General features: G+C 38.2%; 1 protein-coding gene across 3 annotated transcripts in view; it reads left to right on the top strand.

Moving 5' to 3' along the window:
• The window catches only part of LOC121874843, a 32,990-nt gene extending 9,257 nt beyond the window's left edge, over positions 1–23,733 (top strand). For all 3 annotated transcript variants that reach the window (XM_042379127.1, XM_042379128.1, XM_042379129.1), the window contains exons 2-10: positions 1,361–1,772; positions 7,667–7,794; positions 11,803–11,880; positions 12,996–13,128; positions 14,611–14,646; positions 16,906–16,974; positions 19,338–19,510; positions 20,094–20,223; positions 22,009–23,733. In XM_042379127.1, coding sequence (XP_042235061.1) covers positions 1,703–1,772; positions 7,667–7,794; positions 11,803–11,880; positions 12,996–13,128; positions 14,611–14,646; positions 16,906–16,974; positions 19,338–19,510; positions 20,094–20,223; positions 22,009–22,232 — 1,041 coding nt within the window. In that variant the 5' untranslated portion in view covers positions 1,361–1,702 and the 3' untranslated portion in view covers positions 22,233–23,733. The remainder of the gene's footprint in view (positions 1–1,360; positions 1,773–7,666; positions 7,795–11,802; positions 11,881–12,995; positions 13,129–14,610; positions 14,647–16,905; positions 16,975–19,337; positions 19,511–20,093; positions 20,224–22,008) is intronic.
• The last annotated feature ends 518 nt before the right edge of the window (positions 23,734–24,251 follow it).

Genomic DNA, 24,251 nt, shown 5'->3' with positions numbered 1-24,251 from the left:
TTTTTTCAAATACCGTGTAATAAAATTGAAGGATTATGACTGATTTATACTTAGAAGTAATTTAGTGAAATGAGATTAGTCTTCAATACAGTGACGTGGCCGCTGTTGGGTTAACTCACCTTCTGGGCAGGACACTCTCCCATCTGATAGTGTACTCACTTTATGACTGAGTGTACAGTACAGTGCAAGGATACAACCCAGTCCTCCACTCCGTCCTGGATTGCGAGGTTAAAACTCAACCACAATGGTATTTTCATCTCGATCCCTGAAACGACTATGAAAGACTTCAGTAACCAACCTTTGTACTGCAACCGATGGGATGGTAGTCAGCACACTGCACACTACAGCCTAGGTTCAACTTCCTGCCGAGGATTTTTGTTTTTGCTTTTTTTGTTTTATAACGGGGATTAGCTCACCCGGGAACAGGTCACTGACCCACATCGGGGCCTTCGGGGGATAATAATAATAATAATAATAATAATAATAATAATAATAATAATAATAATAATAATAATAATAATAATAATAATAATAATAATAATAATAATAATAATAATAATAATAATAATAATAATAATAATAATAATAATAATAATAATAATAATAATAATAATAATAATAATAATAATAATAATAATAATAATAATAATAATAAATAAATAATAATAATAATAATAATAATAATAATAATAATAATAATAATAATAATAATAATAATAATAATAATAACAATAATAACAATAATAATAATAATAATAATAATAATAATAATAATAATAATAATAATAATAATAATAATAATAATAATTCATAGTAAATACAAAATTTAATAAAAATACAAAAATTTAAAATAAAATAATAAAATAATAATGATAATATTGACAATAACAACACTGTAATAATAATAATAATAAAGAACCATAAAGAAATAACAAAAAACTAAAAGTAAATCAATATTGAGAAACAATATATGTATGTTGTGTTGTCAAAGTAAGAGACAATTGAAACCCTGCAAGTGTGTGTAAATGAGGCAGAAAGTCAGATCAGCAACCTGGGACTTGATCACAATTTTCGTGATGCCATATAGCAGCAGGGTCTATCCATTAGACAACACATTAAGCTTCCAATATCTTCCCAATGTGGCTTATTAATTTTATAAATTAGTTCTTGTAATGCAGTTAATAATAAATGTCTGTCACTAATGATATGTGATAAAACCCTTTATTGCTGTAAATATATGTAAACAAAAGTAATAATGATAATTATACTTATACTAGTACTACTACTACTACTACTAATAATAATAATATATTATACTCAACAATACTGTATATTGATAATTATGAATTTTCCTCTCCAGGTTATCCAGACACAGTAACTGCCGTGAGTTTGTGTACAATCTGAAGACGCCAGTGACTAGATTAACTGACTAGAACAACAGAACTTCCCAGTACCAAATACAGTACAGTGTACCTCTCACCCATGTACGTACAGTACCTACATACGTGAGATATATGACACAGAAATATATATAAATTATATATGCTCTTCTCAGGTGAAATACAATATAAAAAACTGATTAAGAATTCAAGTATTATGTGTATCTCAGGAAAGAAATTAAAACTGTTAAAGAGTGAAGAAGTAAAGTGAGAATTTGAACCTGAGGATGTGTCGCTTATAGTACTAGACGGTGTGGACCAACATGGTGAGAATCTTTCGTACCTCCTGCTGCTGCCGTCCATTTCTCTGGCTCTTCCTCTGCTGTTGTCTGGGTAAGTCTCTCTCTCTCTCTCTCTCTCTCTCTCTCTCTCTCTCTCTCTCTCTCTCTCTCTCTCATTTTTACTAGGATTTTAGTTCTACCATAGTAAGACTACAGTACAGTACGCACTTGTAAATTTCGTATAATAATATTGGATTGGATTTTACACATTACACTTTGTCCCGTGTTATTGACCTACCAAAGAACTTCATGGAGTCTACAGTACATCACTGACTGACTTAAGTACTCTGAAGGTGGTACTTACATTTATGTATCATAAGTTTTTGACTATGTTGTATGAGTGTTTGGTGTGTGAGATAAATTTGTTAAGATAAGGAGGATGCAGGTTTATACAACAAGAGACCGTGTTACCAGCGAGGAAATTCGAGAGAGAAATTTGAAATAAGGAGAGGAAAGGGGGGAGGCAGTGGGTGAATGGAAATGTTGACAGAATGAGAGTGGAAAGGTTCGAGAGAGGGAAAAGTAAATGGATGTGGAAGGAAGTAGACCAAAAAGACCATAAAATAAAAAGGAAGTAGGTGGGTAAGGAAAAATGTGTATTGAGATAGAAGGAGAAGAGGAGATATAATTGTAAAAAAAATAAGATAGAATTGTTTTATACAGTTATAATTATATATACATCCATGCATACACACACACATACATTTGCATACCTCATCCAATTTCTCTTCTATGCATTTGGAATATTAAATTAAAACTTTTCTCATGAACCTGCATTTGGGGAGCGTGTCGTGTTTACAGTGGATGGCTCCCATGGTGGGTCGCTGCACGCACTTTATCTCGTTAAAATGTAAAGGTCAACATATGTGCCCCTTTCATTACTCCAACCAACTGAAAGAAATATTAAAAATTAATTACGAATTTCCATGTGTTCATATCAATGTTATCGGAAGTGAAATATTCCCTTTAGTCACCAGTGGACGAGAGGGGGGGAGGGGGCAGGTATACAATCATGTACTAAGTATGACGAGTCTTTAATCCTCAAAATAGGTAAAAAAAAAATTCTTGTCTCGTATTGGTTGTATTGCCACGTAAAGATATGAGATATTCTTATTATATACTTTATAAATCCTCAATGAAAGACACTTAACAAAAAAGCAGCTGTTTTTCTTTACGCGATAAAGTTTATTTACAAAAATAAAATAACCACAAGTGTTAGTTTTTATACCAGATAACAACACTGCAATGTTCTATATGTAAGGTAGGGGTCAAGGATGAATGTGTCACAGTAAAAATTTCAGAATAACAGTTAAACCCATAAATAAAAACTTTCCAAATACAAATTCACAAGTTTTCAAGATCATCTCTCATAATTTTCAAATGCAGCATTAAGTTAGCCGGAGTCTTTGATACCAAGAAGAGAAAAAGAGCTGAGAGATAGAGAAAGAAAGAGATCAGAGAGACAAAGAGGGAAACGAAGGAAGAAGGGAAAGAGGTTATAAAGAGAGGGAAGGGAAGAGGCAAAGGAGAGAGAGAGAGAGAGAGAGAGAGAGAGAGAGAGAGAGAGAGAGAGAGAGAGAGAGAGTCGAAGAAATATATGATAAGAAATATTGGTGAGAAATACAGCCACGAACTTTGGAGTGAATTGTATTGACCTTTTGAAGTGATGGTGCTCGTGTTGGGTATGGATGAGAAGGAGGAAGAGGAGGGTGAGGAAGGGGAGGGTGAGGAGGAGGAGGGTGAGGAGGAGGAGGGTGAGGAGGAGGGGGGTGAGAAGGAGGAAGAGAAGGAGTGGAGGAGCAGGACGATAAAAGAGTTGGGGGTATAATACATAATAAGGGAAGGTGAACGAAATAAAAGAGAAAACATTCAATTGTCCGGATTTTGGATATTCAAGGTTGTTATGAAGCATTACGACACAGCTTAATGATATTGTTTTTCTAACGCTCGTTCTCTCTAGTCCTATTCCGTCCTTATAACGTTAAATGCTGTTATTATCTTCGAGATCACTGGACAATATTATCATTATTTTTCATCGGATATCTTATTTGTTTTGGGCCAATAACAAATAGATATAACAAAGAAGGCAAACAGCCGCTGACAGTAGTAACTAAGAAAATGTTTGTTCGAAAAATGAGAGACATATTTAGGGAGAAAATAAAGATAGTGTCTGAAGATGAGAGGAATGAACACTAGACACATTTTGGCAGTGTGTTTAGGATGTCAAAGATGTGTAGTAATAATGTGCAGGAGTATACGCTTGAGAATTCTGTTGTTTTCAAGTACAAGGATGACTGATGGAGATCTGCCAGAATATTGACAACTAATTACAGAACAGAGAAGGGAATACAACAGGATATGAAGGCAAGAAAGATGTAGCTGAAATCCCGAACGTTGATAAAACTTTTGATTGGATTTTTTCGAGAGGGATTACGTAGGATTTGGAGATTCATCCCTAACTTGTAGGAGTTGTCCATAAAATACGTGAGTCACACGGTACTGTACCATTCTGGATTTGTAATTAGGCTTATTGTTTTTTTGTTTTTGTTTTTTATCTCCAACATGAACCACCATCACACCCATCACAACCAATAATACCATTACTAATGCTACCATCTCTACTGCCATCAACAACAATTGCCACTCCAACTACCACCACTAGTATAATAACCACTATTAGCATTTTCACGTAACTCCCTCCACATATTATCATAACACACACACACACACACACACACACACACACACACACACGCAGCTGGCCAGGTTGTGGAGGCAATTTTCCCAGATGTTTTATTTGGACACATTTGCTCGATTTTACGGGCATCGACGAGCTCTGGAAGCACCTGTGATTGTGTCGGTCTCCATTTAATGTACCAGTATGTATGTATGTATGTATGTATGTATGTATGTATGTATGTATGTATGTATGTATGTATGTATGTGAGATAACAGGTACAGACACAATACCTTGAGAGAAAGTGATTAGCCATTGGTTTATGAAGGCGTTAATCTCTCGTCACTAAAGGGATAAATCATCATCCTAAAAGGGTTATTTAATCTACGGTTGATTCTTCTACCTCTAAATTCCTCTCCCCTTCCTCCCGTTCCACCACATCCCTTCCATTTCCCTTTCACATCCCTTTCCTCCTCTACACCTTTTCCACCCTTTCAAAATTCCTTCCTTCCTTCCTTCCTTCCTTCCTTCCTTCCTTAATCCCTCATATCACCATCCTTCTACATAACTCTATCCTTCCATCCTCTTTCGTTCTAATCTCCATCCTTCCTCCATTTCACCCTGTTCCCTACAACCTCTCTTCTTCCGTTTACCTTCCCTCCTTAAAATCTCACCTTCTCTTTCCCTTGTCTTACTTCCGTTCACTTCTCTCTCTTTCTTTCTCCTTCACTCTCCTCCTTCTCTACCTCCTTCAAATCTTTCCTTCCTTCCTCAATTCGCCATCAAATTGAGGTGAACTAAATGCAGATATAATAGACTAAAGTCACTAAACGAAAAGTAAAAAATATTTTAGTTTTAAAATTTACCTTAAAAGTTTATGAAAAATATAATGATATAACTTTCTACATTAATCTGCTTACTCGAGCACAAAATACTCCTTCCATTTTCCGGAATCTAATTTACTTTCCGGAATGAAATGAAGAAGTAAATTTAATAATAGTTTTATAAATGATGAAAAAAAAGAAGACTAAATATACGATTAAAAAAGATATGTTCGAGGAACCTTCAGCGTGACAGGTTATATGCAAATTAGAAGTGAATTTATGATGGTTGACAGTGGCTTTATAGTAGATCATAATTAACCTCTATACACAGCATCATTAACGTGTGTCGCTTTCCCTTGTCGCTGTCTGTGATACTACCGCTATCCATTGACTTTCTCTTTCAAAACTATCATATTTTGTCTCAGAATCGTGCCATATTGTCTAAGTACACTGTAATATTGTTTCAGCACACTGGCATATTTTCTCATAATACTGCAATAAGCCTTCTAAGAGACCCTATTATCTTCTATGAAACTTGTCACACTGATCCTTGTAGGATTCAATTATGGTAGACCAACAAACAGGTCGAGGAAGTAACGATATTAAGAATGTAATTTATCCTGAATAACACAGCTTCAATCATAGTAATCTGTACTTAATATTGGGATGTGTAGTTGTGCTGATATTACTGTATTAAGTTTATTAAAGTGAGACAATTTCTAAGAAGTGTTGTGCCCTCTGGAATGGTATTGTGTGGGTGAAGCAGCCCAAGAATACAATCTGTTGGAGTGGTTGGTGTGCACGTACACAGCCGTTCAAGCAAGTCGTCAAGCATGTTCACCTTGGCTGAGTGTCTGTTTACTGTGTGGCTCCTGGGAGTATATCCAAGTCTTTACCTCACCTGTCCTGGCAGGGAAGACAAGGGATGATAAGTAATCAGTAACCATTACGTAAAATCTATAATAATAAAAGAACATCTGTCTCTTCCAGAAATAGCTCCTAAACGGAAACAGTTAGAGACCTGACACTTTATGCATATATTACATGGGTCCCCAGGCTGTGCACCTTAGTATTACCTTTGACCACGGACCCCAGGGTGGTCCGGGCAAGACCCAAAAATCTTCCCCGACTGAGATGTCATGTCCTAAGTATGATTTCTGTGGCGCTAACAACTTCCTAAGACATGCACATGCACTTGCACATATAAAGTGCAAGTATAGTGCTCACAGAAGACGTAAGACGAGAAGATGGACCCACATCCCTCACACCTGGTCCACCTCAGCTACACGTCCAGACACCTGAGGACGTCTGAGATGCCGTTGACACTTGCAAGCCTTATGGCACTCCGGAGTAAACAGGGAGGTCAGTCAGGCACCTTGGCACTACCTCGTGTCGTCCTACAGTCAATAATTGGAAATTAAAAAAAATCAGAAATCACAATAATGAGCTTTGTTTGAGCCGATTGTCAGTGTTTACAAAAACAGCTGTAACGATTATAATCGTTACAGATAGATAATTATCTATCAGCTTAAACCTCAACTACACTTATTATGTGACTGTGTTGATTTAATTATCGGTTGACTTTTTCACACTTCTCTTCTTCTACTATTATTGTTGTTGTAATTATTATTTTATATTATTTAATTTATTTACTATTGTTATTAGAAAATGCACATTATAAAAATATACATACTGTACAGTATAAAAAGTTTTATTAAAATTTCATTCTATACAATATATGGTTAAGTATAGGAGAAGGTTAATATGACACAGAGTAAAAAAAATATGACCAGCTTTTACTGAAGGAGCATTTAAATAAGAGACCAGTTGTCGGGTGGGGAAGATAACATGAGGTCAAGTGTTAATAAACTCCCAGAGCTGAGAGTTTAATTGTCACAGTACACGAAAAAGAAAATTTCTGTTGTTTGAAAATACAATGAAACTTAATCTGTTTGGAACTGTAAGTATTACTGTATATGTTCAGTTATTGCATAATAAAAAGAATAAATGATAAGATTAAAATTTCACTTCCTGAAATGTGGAAGAAATTGAAATTCAGTTATTGGGCAGAGTACAGCATAGATAAAATATTAATATTTAAAATTGCATGGCATTGCACTGTTACTATGTGAAACTAAAATTATCTAGACATTGAGAGAAAGGCAAAACTATGTCCTCTTGGTCCAAACAACTTTATCATCCTCAGCTCACAGAGAAGCTTGTTGACTTAAGGTGAAGCGACGTGGTTACCATGACAATAGGGTTCAGTTATTTCTTTGGTAATCAGTAGTGAGAAATATATCATTAATGTGTGAGAAGGTTGGATGAGGTGAAAAGCGTTTGATTAAAAAGACAACAATTTCACCCACATAGGTTGCTCGCTTCACAGTATTGACACGTGTTCGATAGCTAGCGATACACAGAGATTGTTCTGGTGTTTTACAGGTACGGGCGCTGGCGGCAAATGGAGAGGTCCTCAGCCGGAGTTCGGAGAGGCAGAGAACACGGTGAAAGTCCAGGAGGGTCAGACTGCCCGGCTGCCTTGTGTTGTGTTACATCTTAACGACAGGGCGGTGAGTGTTGTTTTGTGTGGTATAGTCCTCAAAAACAGGAATCTCTATGGCATGGTGGTAAGTAATATCTACTATATAAAAAGTCCCGTTTCATCTACAAGAGCACACTGAAAATCACCAAGTATGTTTACCGGTTCTATAAACAGTATTTAAAAATTTTAGAGAGTACGTTTGTCTGTGCCATAACCGCCTGAAGTCACGGGTTATTCCTCCAAACAGTGATATTATATTTTCCAATGGTTATCTTTAAGAAATTTATTGTTTTTAGTGTAGGTCAGGTATACGGGTAATGGTAAGGAGCATTTTCTTTACCTTCAGGATAGTGAGGTGAAGTGTTGGTTCCGTCACCTTCAACAAAACCTGATATATTACCTTTAAGTTTGTGCCTTTTACTGAGATAAAACTAAACCATATAAGGACGATGGTAAAGCGGGAAGGAGACGAAACAGTTTTGATGCTCACTCGTGTCGGTACAACTGACACGTCTCACACAGTTATTTGTTGAGGAAATTAACCGGTCAGTACAGAAACTTGAAGCAGACAGGTAGTCGTCCGCCAGTTGCCGCCAGCTGTTGCACAAGTTGAATACACTTCACCTTTGAAGTGTTCGAGGGAACTGCGGCATTGTTATGGTTTGTTCGGAGGTAATCGAGTTTCACGGAACAATAACCAAGCATCTTATAAGGACCAACAACACGTTAAAATTATTGATACTCATATAATTCTAACGTTGTAGATATTTCACTCTTTGTCGACTTTTGTTTTATCGGAGACTCTAAAGTTAAATTTTAGGAGCTTTTATTGGAGACGACTGAATCATATTCCTGATGAAATACTAATATGATGAATTTAACATCACTTAGTTAAAAGATTCAACCATTCCTCGCTGGAGTTCATTGTTTGTTGGTAGTTGTGGATGTTCTTGTTCTCCCTCATAGTGGAAATTATACTATGTATTTATTTCAATTCAACTTTCATTCATATTTTGCGGAAAGTTAAACACGTGTTAGCTTAAATCTGGGATAGTTTATTACACTACATTTTCCATTTATAAAGGGAGGTATTTTATAATCTTTCACATCAAAATATGTTAGACTGTGTCATAAGTATGGTGTCCTGCTAGACTCTATTCCAGTGGTAAGAATCGTGTCGACAATACCTGGAGCTTCTAATAGGATCGTAGCTGGTTATAGGTATTTAGTAATCAGTATCCAGGAGTATCGCTTAAGCTAGAGCTGATACTGTACAAGGTATCTATACATCCTCTAGTTTATTTCGGTCTTACACTCCTCACTGTTCTGTTGAGACAAAGAGATGAAGCGACCATAAAACTAACTATTGTTCTCGAGGTGAAACCCTTCAGAAATAATAGCAGTAGCAATATAGTTAGCTCTGGGCTTAGAGTAATTGCTCTTAATAACCAACACACACACACATGTCTGCTGCCGACTCTAACGAACAGGGCAACTGAGCCAGGAAAGATTAGTACGACTGTTATGGAGTTTGCTTTATTCAGTCAGTGATCAGTGAGTGGAAGAGGTGAACCCATTATGGTGGTACATGGAAAATGGAGTCTCCTGGTTACTCTTTCCTTGTGTCCAGGAGTGGTAGATAGATGGAGGTTTTATCAGGACGCACCATATGCAACCTGAGGCTCAAGGTTACTCACGGTTATTATTATTATATAGAGTCTAGGGGTGGAAGACAGACGCCCCGTGACAAGATGATAAGAACACATGTAAATATCAGCCTGGGCCGGTATACACAAAACTTTTCTGCTAATGACATAATAGTTCTGTTAGCTAGCAGTAAAATTTAAAAGTTATACACAAAGCTTAACTAGCAAAATTTTACCGCACAAATAGTTGTTTGTTAAGTACAGCTAAGCAGCGCTAAGATAGCAGGAGTTCATCATATAAAATGGTCTTATGGGTTTTTCTTGCCGTGCTGCTTGTAAACAAACGTGTTATAGAAGGAGTGGACAAGTTGAACATCACGGAAATGGAAGTCTCAACCCCACGAAAGACAAAGAAGCCCAACTGGACAGCAGACCAGACTTTATTATTGGTGGAGGTCATTGAAGAAAAAAAGTTAATATTGAATGACCGTTTCAAGCCTTTCTTTAATAATAAAGACAAAAAGAGGGCATAACTGGAAATCACCATTGCTGCGTTTCCTGGTGAGGTGAGGTCAATGGCAGAGTGTGAGACACTCTGGTTCTCAGTAATGTCAAAATCAGGTTTATTTATTCATTTATTTTTTTACTAGGCCAATGGTATTTCTGTGAAATCCGTTCTGTGGCATTTTTATATTGATAATTATGTCATGAGATAACCCCTAACCCCAATAGAGGCATTTGCAAGAAAAATGCCACTAAAATTGTGGCAGCTGATGCCATATTCCTCCCAGTTCTACTTTGTAGTTCCCCTCACTAAATCAGTTACTGCCATGATACCTGCACGGTCCAGTCGGTTTCGCATCATGAGTTCAGAATCACTATACAGTATTCATTAAATATATATCTCCTTTCCTGATAAATGTGTTGCCGCCGTTGATGTTGTTGTTGGTTCGCCGTGGTAACAACTAACAGACGACTATTACGCTACTTAAAAGTGCTCCCGGGGTCTTTTAATTTAACAGTACTATTAAGGCCCTTAAAAGTTTTGTGTACGTACTATTAGTGCTTAACAGAAAAATGTCAGCCTTAACAACTGTTTGCAAGCACTTAAAAGTTTTGCAGGTTATCAATCTCACTAAATAATGTAGGTACTCCTCTTCCTACTAATCCTCCCCTTGTAACCTCAATTGTATCACGACCAGGCATATTCTTCTCTTTTCAAATTTCAATATATTTAAACTCGTTCCCAAATTCCTTTACTGTCTCATATCTTTCGTCAATCCCTCCCTCCACCCCCTCAAAAAATTGACACCAATCCATAATCACCTTGAGAGCTTTTAAATATTTTTCCTATCATGACAATTACTTCCCTGATCACACGTATTAACTTAGTGACCAGTAGTAGATCATTACTACCAGGAAGGAACCACCCATGAGACCGACCACTGGCGAGAATAACCACGAATGAGTCAGATTTAATTTAAGCTCGTAGCCTGAAAAAAAAAAATTGCGGCAGCACGGGCTGTCAACATCGCCTGGTATTCCTCTTCACCTCAAAGTTGAATTTTTATGGCAGGTATTTTTCTGCCTATTGTGAAGCTCTTTAGTGGCTGGGAAATTAGACTCGTGTATCAGACGAGGCGCTGGCATGTTAAGTGTTTTTTTGTGTGTGTGTGTGTGTGTCCATAGTCTCTTGTACGTTCCGTGACGTGTTTTTCCGCCTAAGGAGAGAGATAAAAAGTTTGAGCTGTATGATGTAAGGAGGGACCAGCCCAGTACTTGGTGGTGAGTGGTATTCGTAGATATCAGTGACAGAATAATGGATGACGTCCTTATTCCAAATAGTATTAGCTGGAGAAGAGAGAGAGAGAGAGATATACAGTTAAGGGACTCCCGCAAAGTTTCAACACTACCTTCTTCACATTTCAGTTCCTTTTATATCATGTTTTCCTCATTTTCCTTATTTTCTTTCTTCTGTATGCCTAAAAATCTTTCTTCTCCTTCCCTCTGACTACCTTCCTGTCTCTCCCGTCTTGTTGATAACGTGGGATGGTCCGAGACTAAAGTTTATTATGTAAATAACTTAATCTTTCCTTCCAGCAACCAAATTAGGGGGATTTTGTATCAGGAAGGTAATCGGTGGGTGTGTGGGAGTGTGTGGAAGGGAGGTTCTCTCGATATTTAGGGGAATAATGTTTACTTTTACGTAACCCAGTATTGACAAAGGCTGAATTAAACCACAGTATAACTTAGTTTTATATGACTGTCTTCGTAAAATCTATATATTGTGTCTGTTGTGTTGATTAGTTGAATACATATATTTATTCTGAATTATCTCCATAACACAAACACCTTCGTGGACGTTAATAGTATCATGTATACTATCGTAGGTGACGTGGCTGAGACGACGAGACCTTCACATCCTCACTACCGGCCATCACACTTACTCTGCTGACGACCGATTCCAGGTAGGTCTCTCTCAGTCTCTCACGTACACACACAAACACAAACATTGGTAAATTGAAACAACAAATTTACATAGGCAACATACAGAACAAAATTACTTGTAATCACAAAATCTCATAATCAAATACATGCAATTTTGTTCCGTATGTTGGTTGTGTGAAATTTGATTTGTCATTGTTTCCAAAAGTTAAGGTTTTAAGTTTTAGCCTTTTACTGTATTACGAATATGTACAATTATAAGGGCACGAGACTGGAACAACACCTAGATATATTAAATATATACAAGAGAAACAAGACCCAGCGATTACAGTGTGTATCAGAGCTGAGCATCATAACCGGACGCTTCCAGCTACCAGTGATACAACACACTGCAGGAAAATTATATGAAAACCTTCGAGAGTAACACACACACACACACACACACACACACACACACGCGCGCGCGCGCGCTCTTATCCCCCCCGACACATATCAGGATAACCTTTTATTTACCTTCAAGAAGCCACTAACCCCTTAATGACGCAGTGAACCCAATACTCCACTAACTACCCTACGGTGCTGTGCATTGTAATGGCACAATAATACTCAGGTAACATGTGAACTATTATACATGGTGCAATAACTCTTAGGCTGTCCATTAACTTCAGGAGTAATCAACACACCGGTAGTACCACAAACTCGAGGTTCTTCACTTACTACCGTTCATCACGTAGTCAAGACGCTTCTACACAAAGACGTGGTGGGGTGTTTGGGGGTGAGTGAGTTCGGTATTGTCTCCTGCAGCTTGGGTAAAACCTTAGGAGGCATAATATAAGCTTGTTCCTCTAGACAGGTCATGATAGAGAGGCAAGAAGTCGCTGCTAGTTACCAAAGTCATTCGCTGTATAACCTCTTATAGACGCTGAGGTAAGGATACCCACAAAAGTCCTGTCGTTTCTCCTGAACCACGAATCCCGAGATTTAGACTTATGAACCCGAAGCAGTAGACACTGATGCATTATTCTGTCCTTAAATGCTTCGGGTTCACAAGTCTGAATCTCGGGGTTCGTGTTTCAGGAAGAAAGAAGACAAGACTTTTGTGGGTCACTGCAGACAATGGTGTGGTATCCTCCCCCAGGTGGTCCACAGCCCCGGCAGCGATCAGTGGACGCTGGTGGTGACCTACGCCCAGTTGAGAGACTCCGGCATCTACGAGTGTCAGGTTAATACTGACCCTAAAATCTTCAGGCCAGTCACACTCAACGTCTTCGGTGAGTAGTGTGTGTGTGTGTATGTGTTGGGGGCAGTGGTGATATACAGTGATGATGGTGAACAGTGATGATGGTGAACAGTGGTGGTGGTGGTGTACAGTGGTGGTGATGGTGTAGCGGTAAAACAAACATAAAATATATTAAGAATGAAAGATAGCCTAACACGGAAAAAGCTCGCGTATCTTTCCGCTTGATTCATAATGACAATGAAAAGTTAAAACAAGTAATTTAGGTGTAGGACTGCGGCAGTGTTGTAAGGCTTGGGGTAATACGCTTCAGGTGTGCCACAATGAGACGTGGGTCTGGCATAGCACGTAGCACGAGGCATTATAAGAGCTGGGGAGTTGAGCAGAGCCCATCTTGTGATTGCTCTAAAATCATAAAAGCAAGTTGAGGTACCAGGAACATGCTATTATGGAAATTTTTGATATTTGAAGTTATATATATATTTGGTTGTGGGACTTCCTCCCGCGAGAAGTTTCTTACGTATATCGAAACATTTCGAGAAATCTCTTATAAGTTCAGTCGTTATTGTTGATATCAATATTCGTATTGATTCTGACCCATTGTGTATAAATGTCAGCTGAGCGAAGCGAGTTGAAAAAAAGAGTAAGCCTAGAACCAGTGGCAAGTAAGATACAAGGTATCATGATCATTGACATATACTTGATAACAATAAAGCTGAATAGATGGATAAAATTACTGTGTGAGTTTGTCTCTTGGTAAACAAATATAATATGATATAGACCATTGCTTCTCCTGGGATAAAGACGTCTGCAGCTTTTGACAGGTGATAAAACGCTGGTGCTTGATATAACAAGTTGTAGGAGGCATTTTTTCCGAATTCATGACAGAAAATGACTGGATACATCAGCTGGGCCTTCTATTACAAATGATGGAAGGAGGAACAGTTGTAGACATTTACTGTGAATTATTCTTTGTTGCTAGAGAATGACAGAGGGGGGGGGGTCCTGTCGACTTCTGGGAGTGGTTGGTGACTCAGATAGAATTCATAAACTCCCCAGAGTCTGATCTGCTTCCGAATTCTTGCCTCGTTTTCCATGAGAAACACAACAACTTTCCAGGTGATAGCGAGATGGAGTTATTTATCCTGCAAGACTAAAATTTTCATTTTCCTTAAACTTTTGAGTCATAAAGGGAGATTTGTGGCTGAAAGTTTTCGTAAAGTCTGTTTTTTCATGTAGTCCTCAAGATTACGTTCAGGGGGGGGGGGAGTGGTTACGCTTGGATGGACAACAAAGTTTCTGTTGAAGAAGTTTTCGTGCTTTGTGTATCAGTGAAGGGTTCAGTCTGTCTGTGTGTTATTGTTGTTGTGTCTCGGTCTTGGACTTCAGTATTAGCTTTTATATTATGTATCACATATTCATCTTATACTTTGGTTAAAGTAATAGTCAGTCTCCTGGTTTTGGGATAATAATGATTTTAATTAAATTTCTATTTCAAATTCTGTCTTTATTTCAGCCCCTGATGACGATGGAACAACAAAAGCCCCAAAAGGTAAGAAATCCCCCCGTATATCCCTAGGCTCGCTAATTAATTATTGATGATTGCAAAATAGTGATAATCTCTAAGTACTTTTCGTTTTAAGAAAATTCTAACTCGTCTGTATATAGGGCCGAAATACATACAAAATTAGATAATTTTCGTAAGTATTCCTTTTTAGTGTGTGTGTGTGTGTGTGTGATAATAATAATAATTAACGGTTTATTGAAAGAGCATGGCAGCCGGAAGGCTCAAAATATACAAAGAACAGAGATGATAAGTTACATATGGTTAAATAAGGGAGTGGGTCACTTGATTGATAAAAGCTTTCTACACAAAAAAATATAAGAAACATAGAGTCAACATATAGATTAACTACAGATCTGGTACTGTGGAAGCTGGTCTTGTAAATATTCTTGTGACCTGATAATGGCACCAAAAAGTCCCTCTCACTGTTCGGATGGCCGTCGTACCTGGGTGCTAAGCCGCTACCTCACTACAGCTGTAGATGTTTAGGACATCCACCACGTGGTCGGGGTAGGTCCTCCAGCTAACATGGGTGTTGGAGATGGTTCTTGTTCCTCATGTGATGAAGTTAGGAATTCATAGTTCCTCACTTGGGTGGAGTAGGGATTCCTCATTTCTCACCTGCTGTAGTTTGGAGTCTTTCTTGGCTTCTCATCCAGTGTTGGTGGTGACGAGTGTACGGCGGACCTTGGGTGTGTCAGGTCAGCGTCAGGTTAACATTGACCGCTAAGCACTGATTGTCACTCTAACAGTTGTTTCTTTCTTTTGAATTGAATTTGTCACTTTTGTATATCACTTGTGGGTTGATCGTCAATCTTTGCACTGTACTATTGGTGGGAGGATGTTGATAAATCCAGATGGGGAGAAGGAGATGGGGAAGGGGAGGGCACGACAGACCGGTCTGGCAGCTGTCTCCATCGCCGCTTCAGCGGGCAGCGCCGACCAGACTCGTCCACTCCCCATGAAGGCTGAAGACGATCCGTGTGTGTGCCAAAACGTGCAAACAACCGGGCTCCAGCTCTCCAGATTTTTGTATTCAGAGAGAATATCTTCGACCATGAATCGCTTCCAGCTTCTAAAATTACATTAGATTTATTCTCTTTGCAAGTCACTAACTTCCCTTTGTAAATATGTAAACTGCTCAAGATTTAGCAGTATATTTCTTCCCACAAACCATTATTATTTTTTTTACCATATGCTTCAAATACGCGTAACATGACATACGAGTACTGTATCAATAAAGTCTTAACATACGTCACTACTTTTCGCAATATACATCAGTTTATTATATATTATCTGACAATAAACCACAATGCCTTAATATACAATACTAAATGTCTAACACCAAACTAATATACAATTTACGCAATACACCAGTGAGAGAAAGGGATCCAATTCTACATCATTAAAAAACATACGACAGTTGAATGTATATTGTTTATCCCATCGACCCTATGATGACGATGGCTTAACTCCTTTCCCCTCCCCCATATGGTAAAATATTGCGGCAGCCAGGTAAAGGAGTCTCCAATCTCAGTCCAGGACTCGTTCACCATGGACCAGACGACAGCCACCAAGAAATAGAAGTGGCAAGAATATCTGGCCCCGACACCTTTACCAGACACATATGACCATTCTGCTGAGAACTTTCGTAATATCTGTGAGCGACTGAGGATATGATGCTTTTGTTGATTGCTGAAGGGAGTTTTTATTTTTCCATGACATGTTCACTGCTTTGGACATTCCCGTTGCTTTTTTTGTTTTGTTTTTAATGAATGATCGTTTGTCGTTCTTTGTTTTTGTGTCCATGTTTCTTATCTGGAAAGTTTTAAAAGGAAGCTAGATAGATTCATGAATGATAGAGAGTGGTAGTAACTCTCGACAGGCCATGCACAGGCCAACCGGTCTATTGCAGACTCCTTATTTTCTTATGTTCTTATGTTCTTATTGTTCCCGTGGTCTGAAAAGGTGTTGATGGTACAGGTGTTGATGGTGCAGGTGTTGATGGTACAGGTGTTGATGGTGCAGGTGTTGATGGTGCAGGTGTTGATGGTGCAGGTGTTGATGGTACGGGTGTTGATGGTATGGGTGTTGATGGTACAGGTGTTGATGCAGGTGTTGATGGTACAGGTATTGATGGTACAAGTGTTAATGCTGCAGGTGTTACTTTTAATGTTTACTGAACTGCTTCTTCTACTTACAGTTCTCCTTAAACAACACTAATATAAATATTTTCTTTCATCTCAGAGTCATCTAAACCGATTGCGGTGGCCAAGGACGTGTTCGTGGCCAACAACACAGCCTCTACTAGGGACGGTAAGTCATATAATACAAACGATATAGCTGGAGGGAAGAAAAACTTACGTGGGAATTAGAGAGGAAGAAGGTAATGGTAATATAACACACGGTCATAAACTGGCATCTGCACCACAACACAGGATGACAAATTATTACACATCATCTTGTGAAAAATACTAACCACTCTTTTATGCCGTGAGCTCATGTTACTGAAATATTTTATTGTGGTGTGAGTTTATAATACTGCCCTTGTTTATTACTCCGTTGAGTTACAACACCGAGGGATTCTGCTCTGTTGTAAATTTTCTGACTTTTGTTAATTTTGTAGGAGCTTTCTGTACCACCGTCAAGCTATCAGCGAGGCAAGATCTATGACGTGATACCGTGTTTTATATTGTTTACGCTTTAAGTGATGCAGTATTTTTTTTATCTTTCAAATCTTTAATTTTATTACATCTAGAAAGACATAATGGTAGATTAACATAGCAATAGCTAATGAGGTAAATGTTTAGAGATGTGGGAAGTTTAGACAAGAGATGTATTAGTCAACCTTAGACAAATTTCATAATATATATAAGCTGACAGACGTGTAATACTAAGCAGTAATGTTGACATGTACAAGGAATGAGGAACGGAATGAGAAATATGTTGTGTTTATGTGGGTTTCAGTGTTGAATAGATGAAAAAAAATGGATTGTTAAGTAAAGTGTTTGAGCAAAAATAGGTTTTAATATCTGGCGAAACATAAGTTGTAAATAAGAGATGATCCTGAAGGGATGGAGAAAGAGGAGGCAAGAGAGAACTTATTCGTGAAGGAGTTAGTTTTATTTCGGCTGTATATCGCTAAATTAAAGTTCGTTTGTAACTTACCCCAACTGTGAGAGTGGTTGTCTATGTAAACACGAACATAGTTTTAATGACATGCAAAGCGAAGAGAATTCCAGAGAAACTCGAGCGTCAGAAACTTAAGTTCGTCAATTATGTGTGACGATTTCTGATGTTTTTATTCAGAAACAAATTGTGGGTGGATTTTTATTACTGATACTATAATTTTCTGAAGAGGAAATGTCAGAAGTATCCTTTACGATGAAGGAGATATAATGAAAGATGTTTACTGTTGAAGAAACACTTACTGACTGAATTACATTAAATCGAAGTAAACATAGAACTGAATCATCTTAATTTTGCTGGGTCATTTTAGAGGAGTTTGGTCAGATATAATCATAAACACTATCATTATTTCCTCTTGAACACTCACAGAATAAAAGAGTCATTTGTGATCCTTCTTCAACGGCACTAACACAACAGCCAGAGAGCACAGAGATCACTCATGAGATGCGGGAAGCAAGAGTTCTAAGAGTAATAAAACAATAACGGAATTGAATGAGAGCAAGAGAGAGAGGGGGGGGGGGACTAGGAGAGAGTAAGTGAGACGGGGTGTGTAGAGGGAAGAAGAGAAGTGTTCTCATACAGTACTGTATGTGAGTGTAAGAGCTTTAGATAAGGAGAGGGCAACCTAAGGACAGTCAGTTTCTATGAGGGAAGAGAAGCCAAGTATGAATGCTAACAGTGTAGGGGAGATTGTTGAGTTGAGCGTGGGAGACAAGGTGCTGTATATGGTCATGTGGACTTAGGAGGGTCACAAGTGTTACTGTGAATTGATACACGAGGTGGATTCATAGTATTTGTGGCGTCGTGAATCAAACATTTTCTCAAGGGAGATGGTAGTGAGAGGTGGTAGAAAACAGAATTGTGAATATCTTGTTCAGACAATAAGTGAACTGCAGGGAACAGTACGAGCGGAAACGTAAAATAGAACACTTGAAAAGCTGACTTCATAATAATGTAGTGCCGTCCCCGGATATCTAATCAAATTTTAAACCCATAGATTCTCATCAAAACAATACAGCTTCGATATCGGTTGTCATCTTCTTGAGTATTGAGTGAAGCTACTAAACACAAACTAGAATCTTATCTACCCTCACCACTACCCCGTGTTACATGTGTTAAATCTACTACTACCAGAACTACCACCTCGGAAACCCAAATCAATACAACTACCACCACTAGCACTACCACTACCACCATACAGCTAGACCTACCACTATCACCATACCCCTAGACCTACCACTATCACCATACCCTCAGACCTACCACTATTACCATACCCCTAGACCTACCACTATCACCATACCCCCAGACCTACCACTATCACCATACCCCTAGACGTACCACTATCACCATACCCTCAGACCTACCACTATCACCATACCCCCAGGCCTACCACTATCACCATACAGCTAGACCTACCACTATCACCATACCCCTAGACCTACTACCACCAGCACTACCTCTCATAACACAGGCTTTTATGGTCACAGGTCATCTGCGGGTAGAAATCCTGGGGCCACGGGAGGTGTACATTGAAGAAGGCTCCTCCCTCACTCTAACATGCCTGGTGACGTCTACTTATGGCCCATCTACCCTGGTCTACTGGTACCATGACACCCGCCTCATCCAATACACTTCCTCTAGGGGCAGCATTAAACTCAAGGTAAGCGCCGTCACCCTGGGGAGTGATCAGGCATCTAGTCTAGTGTAACGACGTGGAATAAATTTAAGAAGCTTTTACATGTATATGCTGAGGAAACTGTGGTCCCAAAGGTGATATACTCTAGCCAGTCCTAAGGTAACATTTTTCACCTAACCTAACCTAACATAACCTAACTTAACTTAACCTAACCTAACTTAACCTAACCTAACCATACCATCATGCTTTTTTTGTTTCGTCAGGAAAGATCTCGGTCTCTGTAGTTACGATATAAATTTTGTCTTTACTGAAACTGCAAATTTGTACGACTTTAAACTATTTAATTTACCGACATATTAAGGTAATGTATATGAATGTATATGATGTATATCTTTAATAATATGTAAACTGATGAAATTGAGAGATGAAAGCTCGTTTTACATAATTATCATCAATTATCAATAACCATCAATGGTAGATGATTGGGTTTAATAACCACCGCTAACCACCACTAACCACCATTAACCACCGTTAACCACCATTAACCACCAATAATCACCACTAACAACCTCTAACCACTACTAATCACTACTAACCACCAACACAGATCGACCATGAGCGGGGGGAGACCATTGCCCGGCTGGTGGTGGAGACGGTGACGGCTGAGGACTCCGGGATGTACTCATGCGTCCCCTCTGGCTCACATCCCGCGTCCATCCGCGTCCACGTCCACCAAGGTACGTACACCTTCCCTCGTCCACTAAAGTACGTACACCCCCCTACGTCCACCACGGTACGTACACCCACACGTCCACCAGAGTAAGTACACACCCCCTACGTCCACCACGGTACATACACCCCCTACGCTCATCAAGGTACGTACACTCTCACGTTCAATAAGGTACGTACACATCCCCTCCGTCCACCACGATACGTACACCCCCACGTCCACCAAGGTACGTACACCCCTACGTCCACCAAGTTACGTACACCCTCATAAAAATGTCACCACACGGCCCTTGTTAACACGGTGTAATTCATTTCACTCATCAGCCCTAATTAGGTCGAGGTCAATTGATTCTGTTTAACCATCCTACACTAATGGTACATGTTATCCGTTGCAATTACTGTAACTCAAATATATAAGAGTGAATTCTTTAAATCAACTCAGTATCATACATCCCTCACATCAGAAACTCAGACGCCATAATTGTCATTTTCTTTCATTACTGTTCAGAGATATGGCACCCTGTACTTTGATGTGGTGTGACAGGGAAAAGTGGCCAGAACTTGTGACAATTCTGCTGGTTCGTGAAATCTACCTCAGTATCAGTGTAATATTAATAATAATTAACGGTTTATTTAAAGAGCATGGCAGCCGGAAGGCTGAAAATATAAAGTTACATAATTGCGGAATGGGTCTCTTGATTTCCAAATAATATACACGTAACATAAGTGATACAAATATGACATATAATAACTAGGTGAGGAGAAGCTCAAACTACAGGGCATTTCAACATAGTGACAGTGTGTGTGTTTGTGTGTGTGTGTGTGAATCGCCTTTTATATCCTTTTCACGCGACTAGCGGGAAGGATTTCTGGTGTGCTGGGAACTTAGTCAGAAATTAGTTGCCTTTTTTCAAGAGGTGAACTCAACCTTGGGGCTGAGATAGAAAAGACTGATTTTTTGTAATTACTGTACCAGGTTTTTATGTCCTACGAGGGAGTAAAAAGGGATGTTTTCTTTTTACAAATATTCTATTATTTTGATCTCGTAAAAGGTGACGTTAACTTTGAAGGGATAATATATTTCTTCTGCGTATGTAAATCAATTTCATAAATTTTCGCTCACTTCTGTAGTCTCTCAGGTAAGTAAAATTGATTCGTTTATAAATGAAGCATCCTAACACAATTAAAACACCACACACACACACACACACACACACACACACACACACACACACACACACACACACACGCCCACACACAAACACACACACACACACACACACACACACACACACACACACACACACACACACACACACACACACACACACACTGTATTCATGTGTATATATATGTGTGGGGGGGGAACAGTTGACACCTCATAATTCCAACCATAACATCCCAATTAACAGGAAATTTTATAACATTATAACATAAATTACTAAATTGTCAGTAGGTTTGGACTGTTGGCATAATAATTGGTATTAACCTACAATAATGTGACACTGCTCTCCTCATGTAGAGAGTAACTTAAGCTTCCTCTCAGAGTCTCCGGATTATTGAGTAACTGCTTATATAATATTAGATAGTTTGTATGCCGTTGAAATAGGTGATTAATTACATTGCTTATATCATCACATGCTGAATAGAGAACAAAAATGAACAAAATTGACAATTAATATTTACAACGCATTTTCATGATTAATGTAGCACCTTTTTATTGAATAATAATGATACAATATATTATCTGAAATAATTGTTTATTTAATGATATTTGTGTGTTACTCCAACAGCAAAACAAGAGGCGGCAATACACCAAGCAGGCATGAACCACACTAGTTCCTCCACCACAATCACCCCTGTTTCCTTCCTTCCTAACCTCCTCCTTCACCTTCCTTTCCTTCTCTGCCTTCCATACCTCCACGTACCTGCATTCTACTCTCTCAATAACCCCACCAATACTTTACTCTTCCTTCTCTTCTATTCCATTTCTCTATTTCACTTCCCAGATACGTAGCGTCTCTCGTATAACGTGTTCACATTTTGTTCAAATATTTTTATTATCTTCCCGTCTGTGTTATGTTTTACCACCATGTGCCTCAAAAGCTCACTATTTATCGTCTGTTTTTCTTTGTCTTTTTTTTTATTTTCTTTTTTTTCTTCAGTTTCTTTTAGTTCCTTTGCTGCTTCCCACCTTCACACTCATCTTTCCTCTTACACCCACTTGAGTTTGTGCATTTTCTTTACCTTCGTCTTTTCTTTTTTTGCTTGTTTCTCTCCCTTTCCCCTTAATTAGCATTTCTTCCTGCCACATCTGGTCTGTTTACCTTCATTCCTCCTAAACTTCAAATAACCCGAGGCTGATGTGAGAGGCAAGGGACACAAGAAGGAGATTCAGTGACTTTGTTTTCATGTTTAGTAAGTTTTTTGATGAGTTACAATTGAAACCTTCGAGTGATTCATACTTTGGAATTGTGTGGTTAAGAAGAAGTGGATGGAAGGGAAATAAGATTTAGGCAGCAAATACGAGTTTCGAATAATTATCAAAATACACCTAAGTTATTGGTTATGATCTACGAGAATATTGGCTACCTTAAAGGAAATTGAAAGAGCATGAGTTACAGGCTCGTAGAATTTAAGGAGCACCTCTCTCTCTCTCTCTCTCTCTTTCTCTCTCTCTGTCTCTCTCTCTTATCAAAAGATGAGAAAACACTGAAGTTATCACAGAAACAATCAAAACTTCATTTGGGTTAAAATTTTGATACCTGAAACATATTTCTTTTCAATTGATGCACAGGAGTTGTCCATCATTTTGCCAATTAAAGTATTCACCTCATCTTTGTTTTCTCTAAGAAAAAAGTCACAGTGTTCAATTAAACGTCTACGGGCGAAAGTGTCTCTACTGTACTTCATATCGACATTAGAACAAGATTTATTTTCCATCATAAGAATCTCGCGCATGTATCACGACTTACGAAAGGAAAATCAGAAAAAAATTAAAAAAAAATCCTTGAGTTCAGGCCACTGGTAGTTGACGAAGCTGATAAATAACAACACAAAGCAGTGAAGGAAAAAAAAATCAGAAAGTTTTTCCTCCAAACAGCGAGGATTCAGAAACGCCGAAGGAGAAATATTTAACTACAACACTTGTCAGCACGAGCGTTCACTGATATAATATAATAACAACAAAAGAACACAGCGAAAAAAGGCTGATAAGAGCTGGATATCTGAAATAAAGAAACCACAAGAAAAATGGAGAAAGGTTTTAAGACGAAACACCGGAAGGGAAACACGATACAGGAGATGGGAAATACAATTAAAAGAAGAGTTGAAAATAACAAAGTATAAGAAATACACCTGACAAGGAAAGAACTGCACAATGAGGCTGACTTACACTCACTGATTGGCCCACGTCTGTATGATGACCAAAGCCCTCTAATGTTGTTTCTTCTTTCCTTCTCGTTAAAACAAACAAACATCCTCGGAATTAAATGTCTGAGTTGTTTCCCTTTTCCCGTGTGATTTTATCAAGATATATATATATATATATATATATATATATATATATATATATATATATATATATATATATATATATATATATATATATATATATACGAGTAGAGTATACATAGTATATGTTAATTCATTACATGTCTATAAATAAACTTAGAATTGGCAACATCAGACAGGTTTGTATACGTAACTCTGTGCAGTGAGGAACACCTTATTACATTATTTTTTTCAGAATATTCTACTAGTGAGTTTTTGGCCTCTGGGGACAATGGTTGCACAGCTAGTCCTCAAACATGTTGAATAAGTTTCAGAGTATATTCTACAATGTATATTTTGTAAAAGTTATTATTTACGGTCAAAGCTGTTGTTATTATGGCCATTTTGGTCACTAAAGTTATAGTACTTCAGACATCTACTAAATTTGTCTAGGGGTACATTATATAAATATATTCACTGCACAGTTTACGAAAAATTTCAGTGTGTAATAATCGTGGTTGTAAGATGCAGAGGTGATGGTGAT

This window comes from Homarus americanus, unplaced genomic scaffold, assembly GCF_018991925.1.
Source record: "Homarus americanus isolate GMGI-L3 unplaced genomic scaffold, GMGI_Hamer_2.0 scaffold56009, whole genome shotgun sequence".
Classification (NCBI taxonomy): Eukaryota; Metazoa; Arthropoda; class Malacostraca; order Decapoda; family Nephropidae; genus Homarus; species Homarus americanus.
This window is presented reverse-complemented; position numbering and strand designations above follow the sequence as displayed.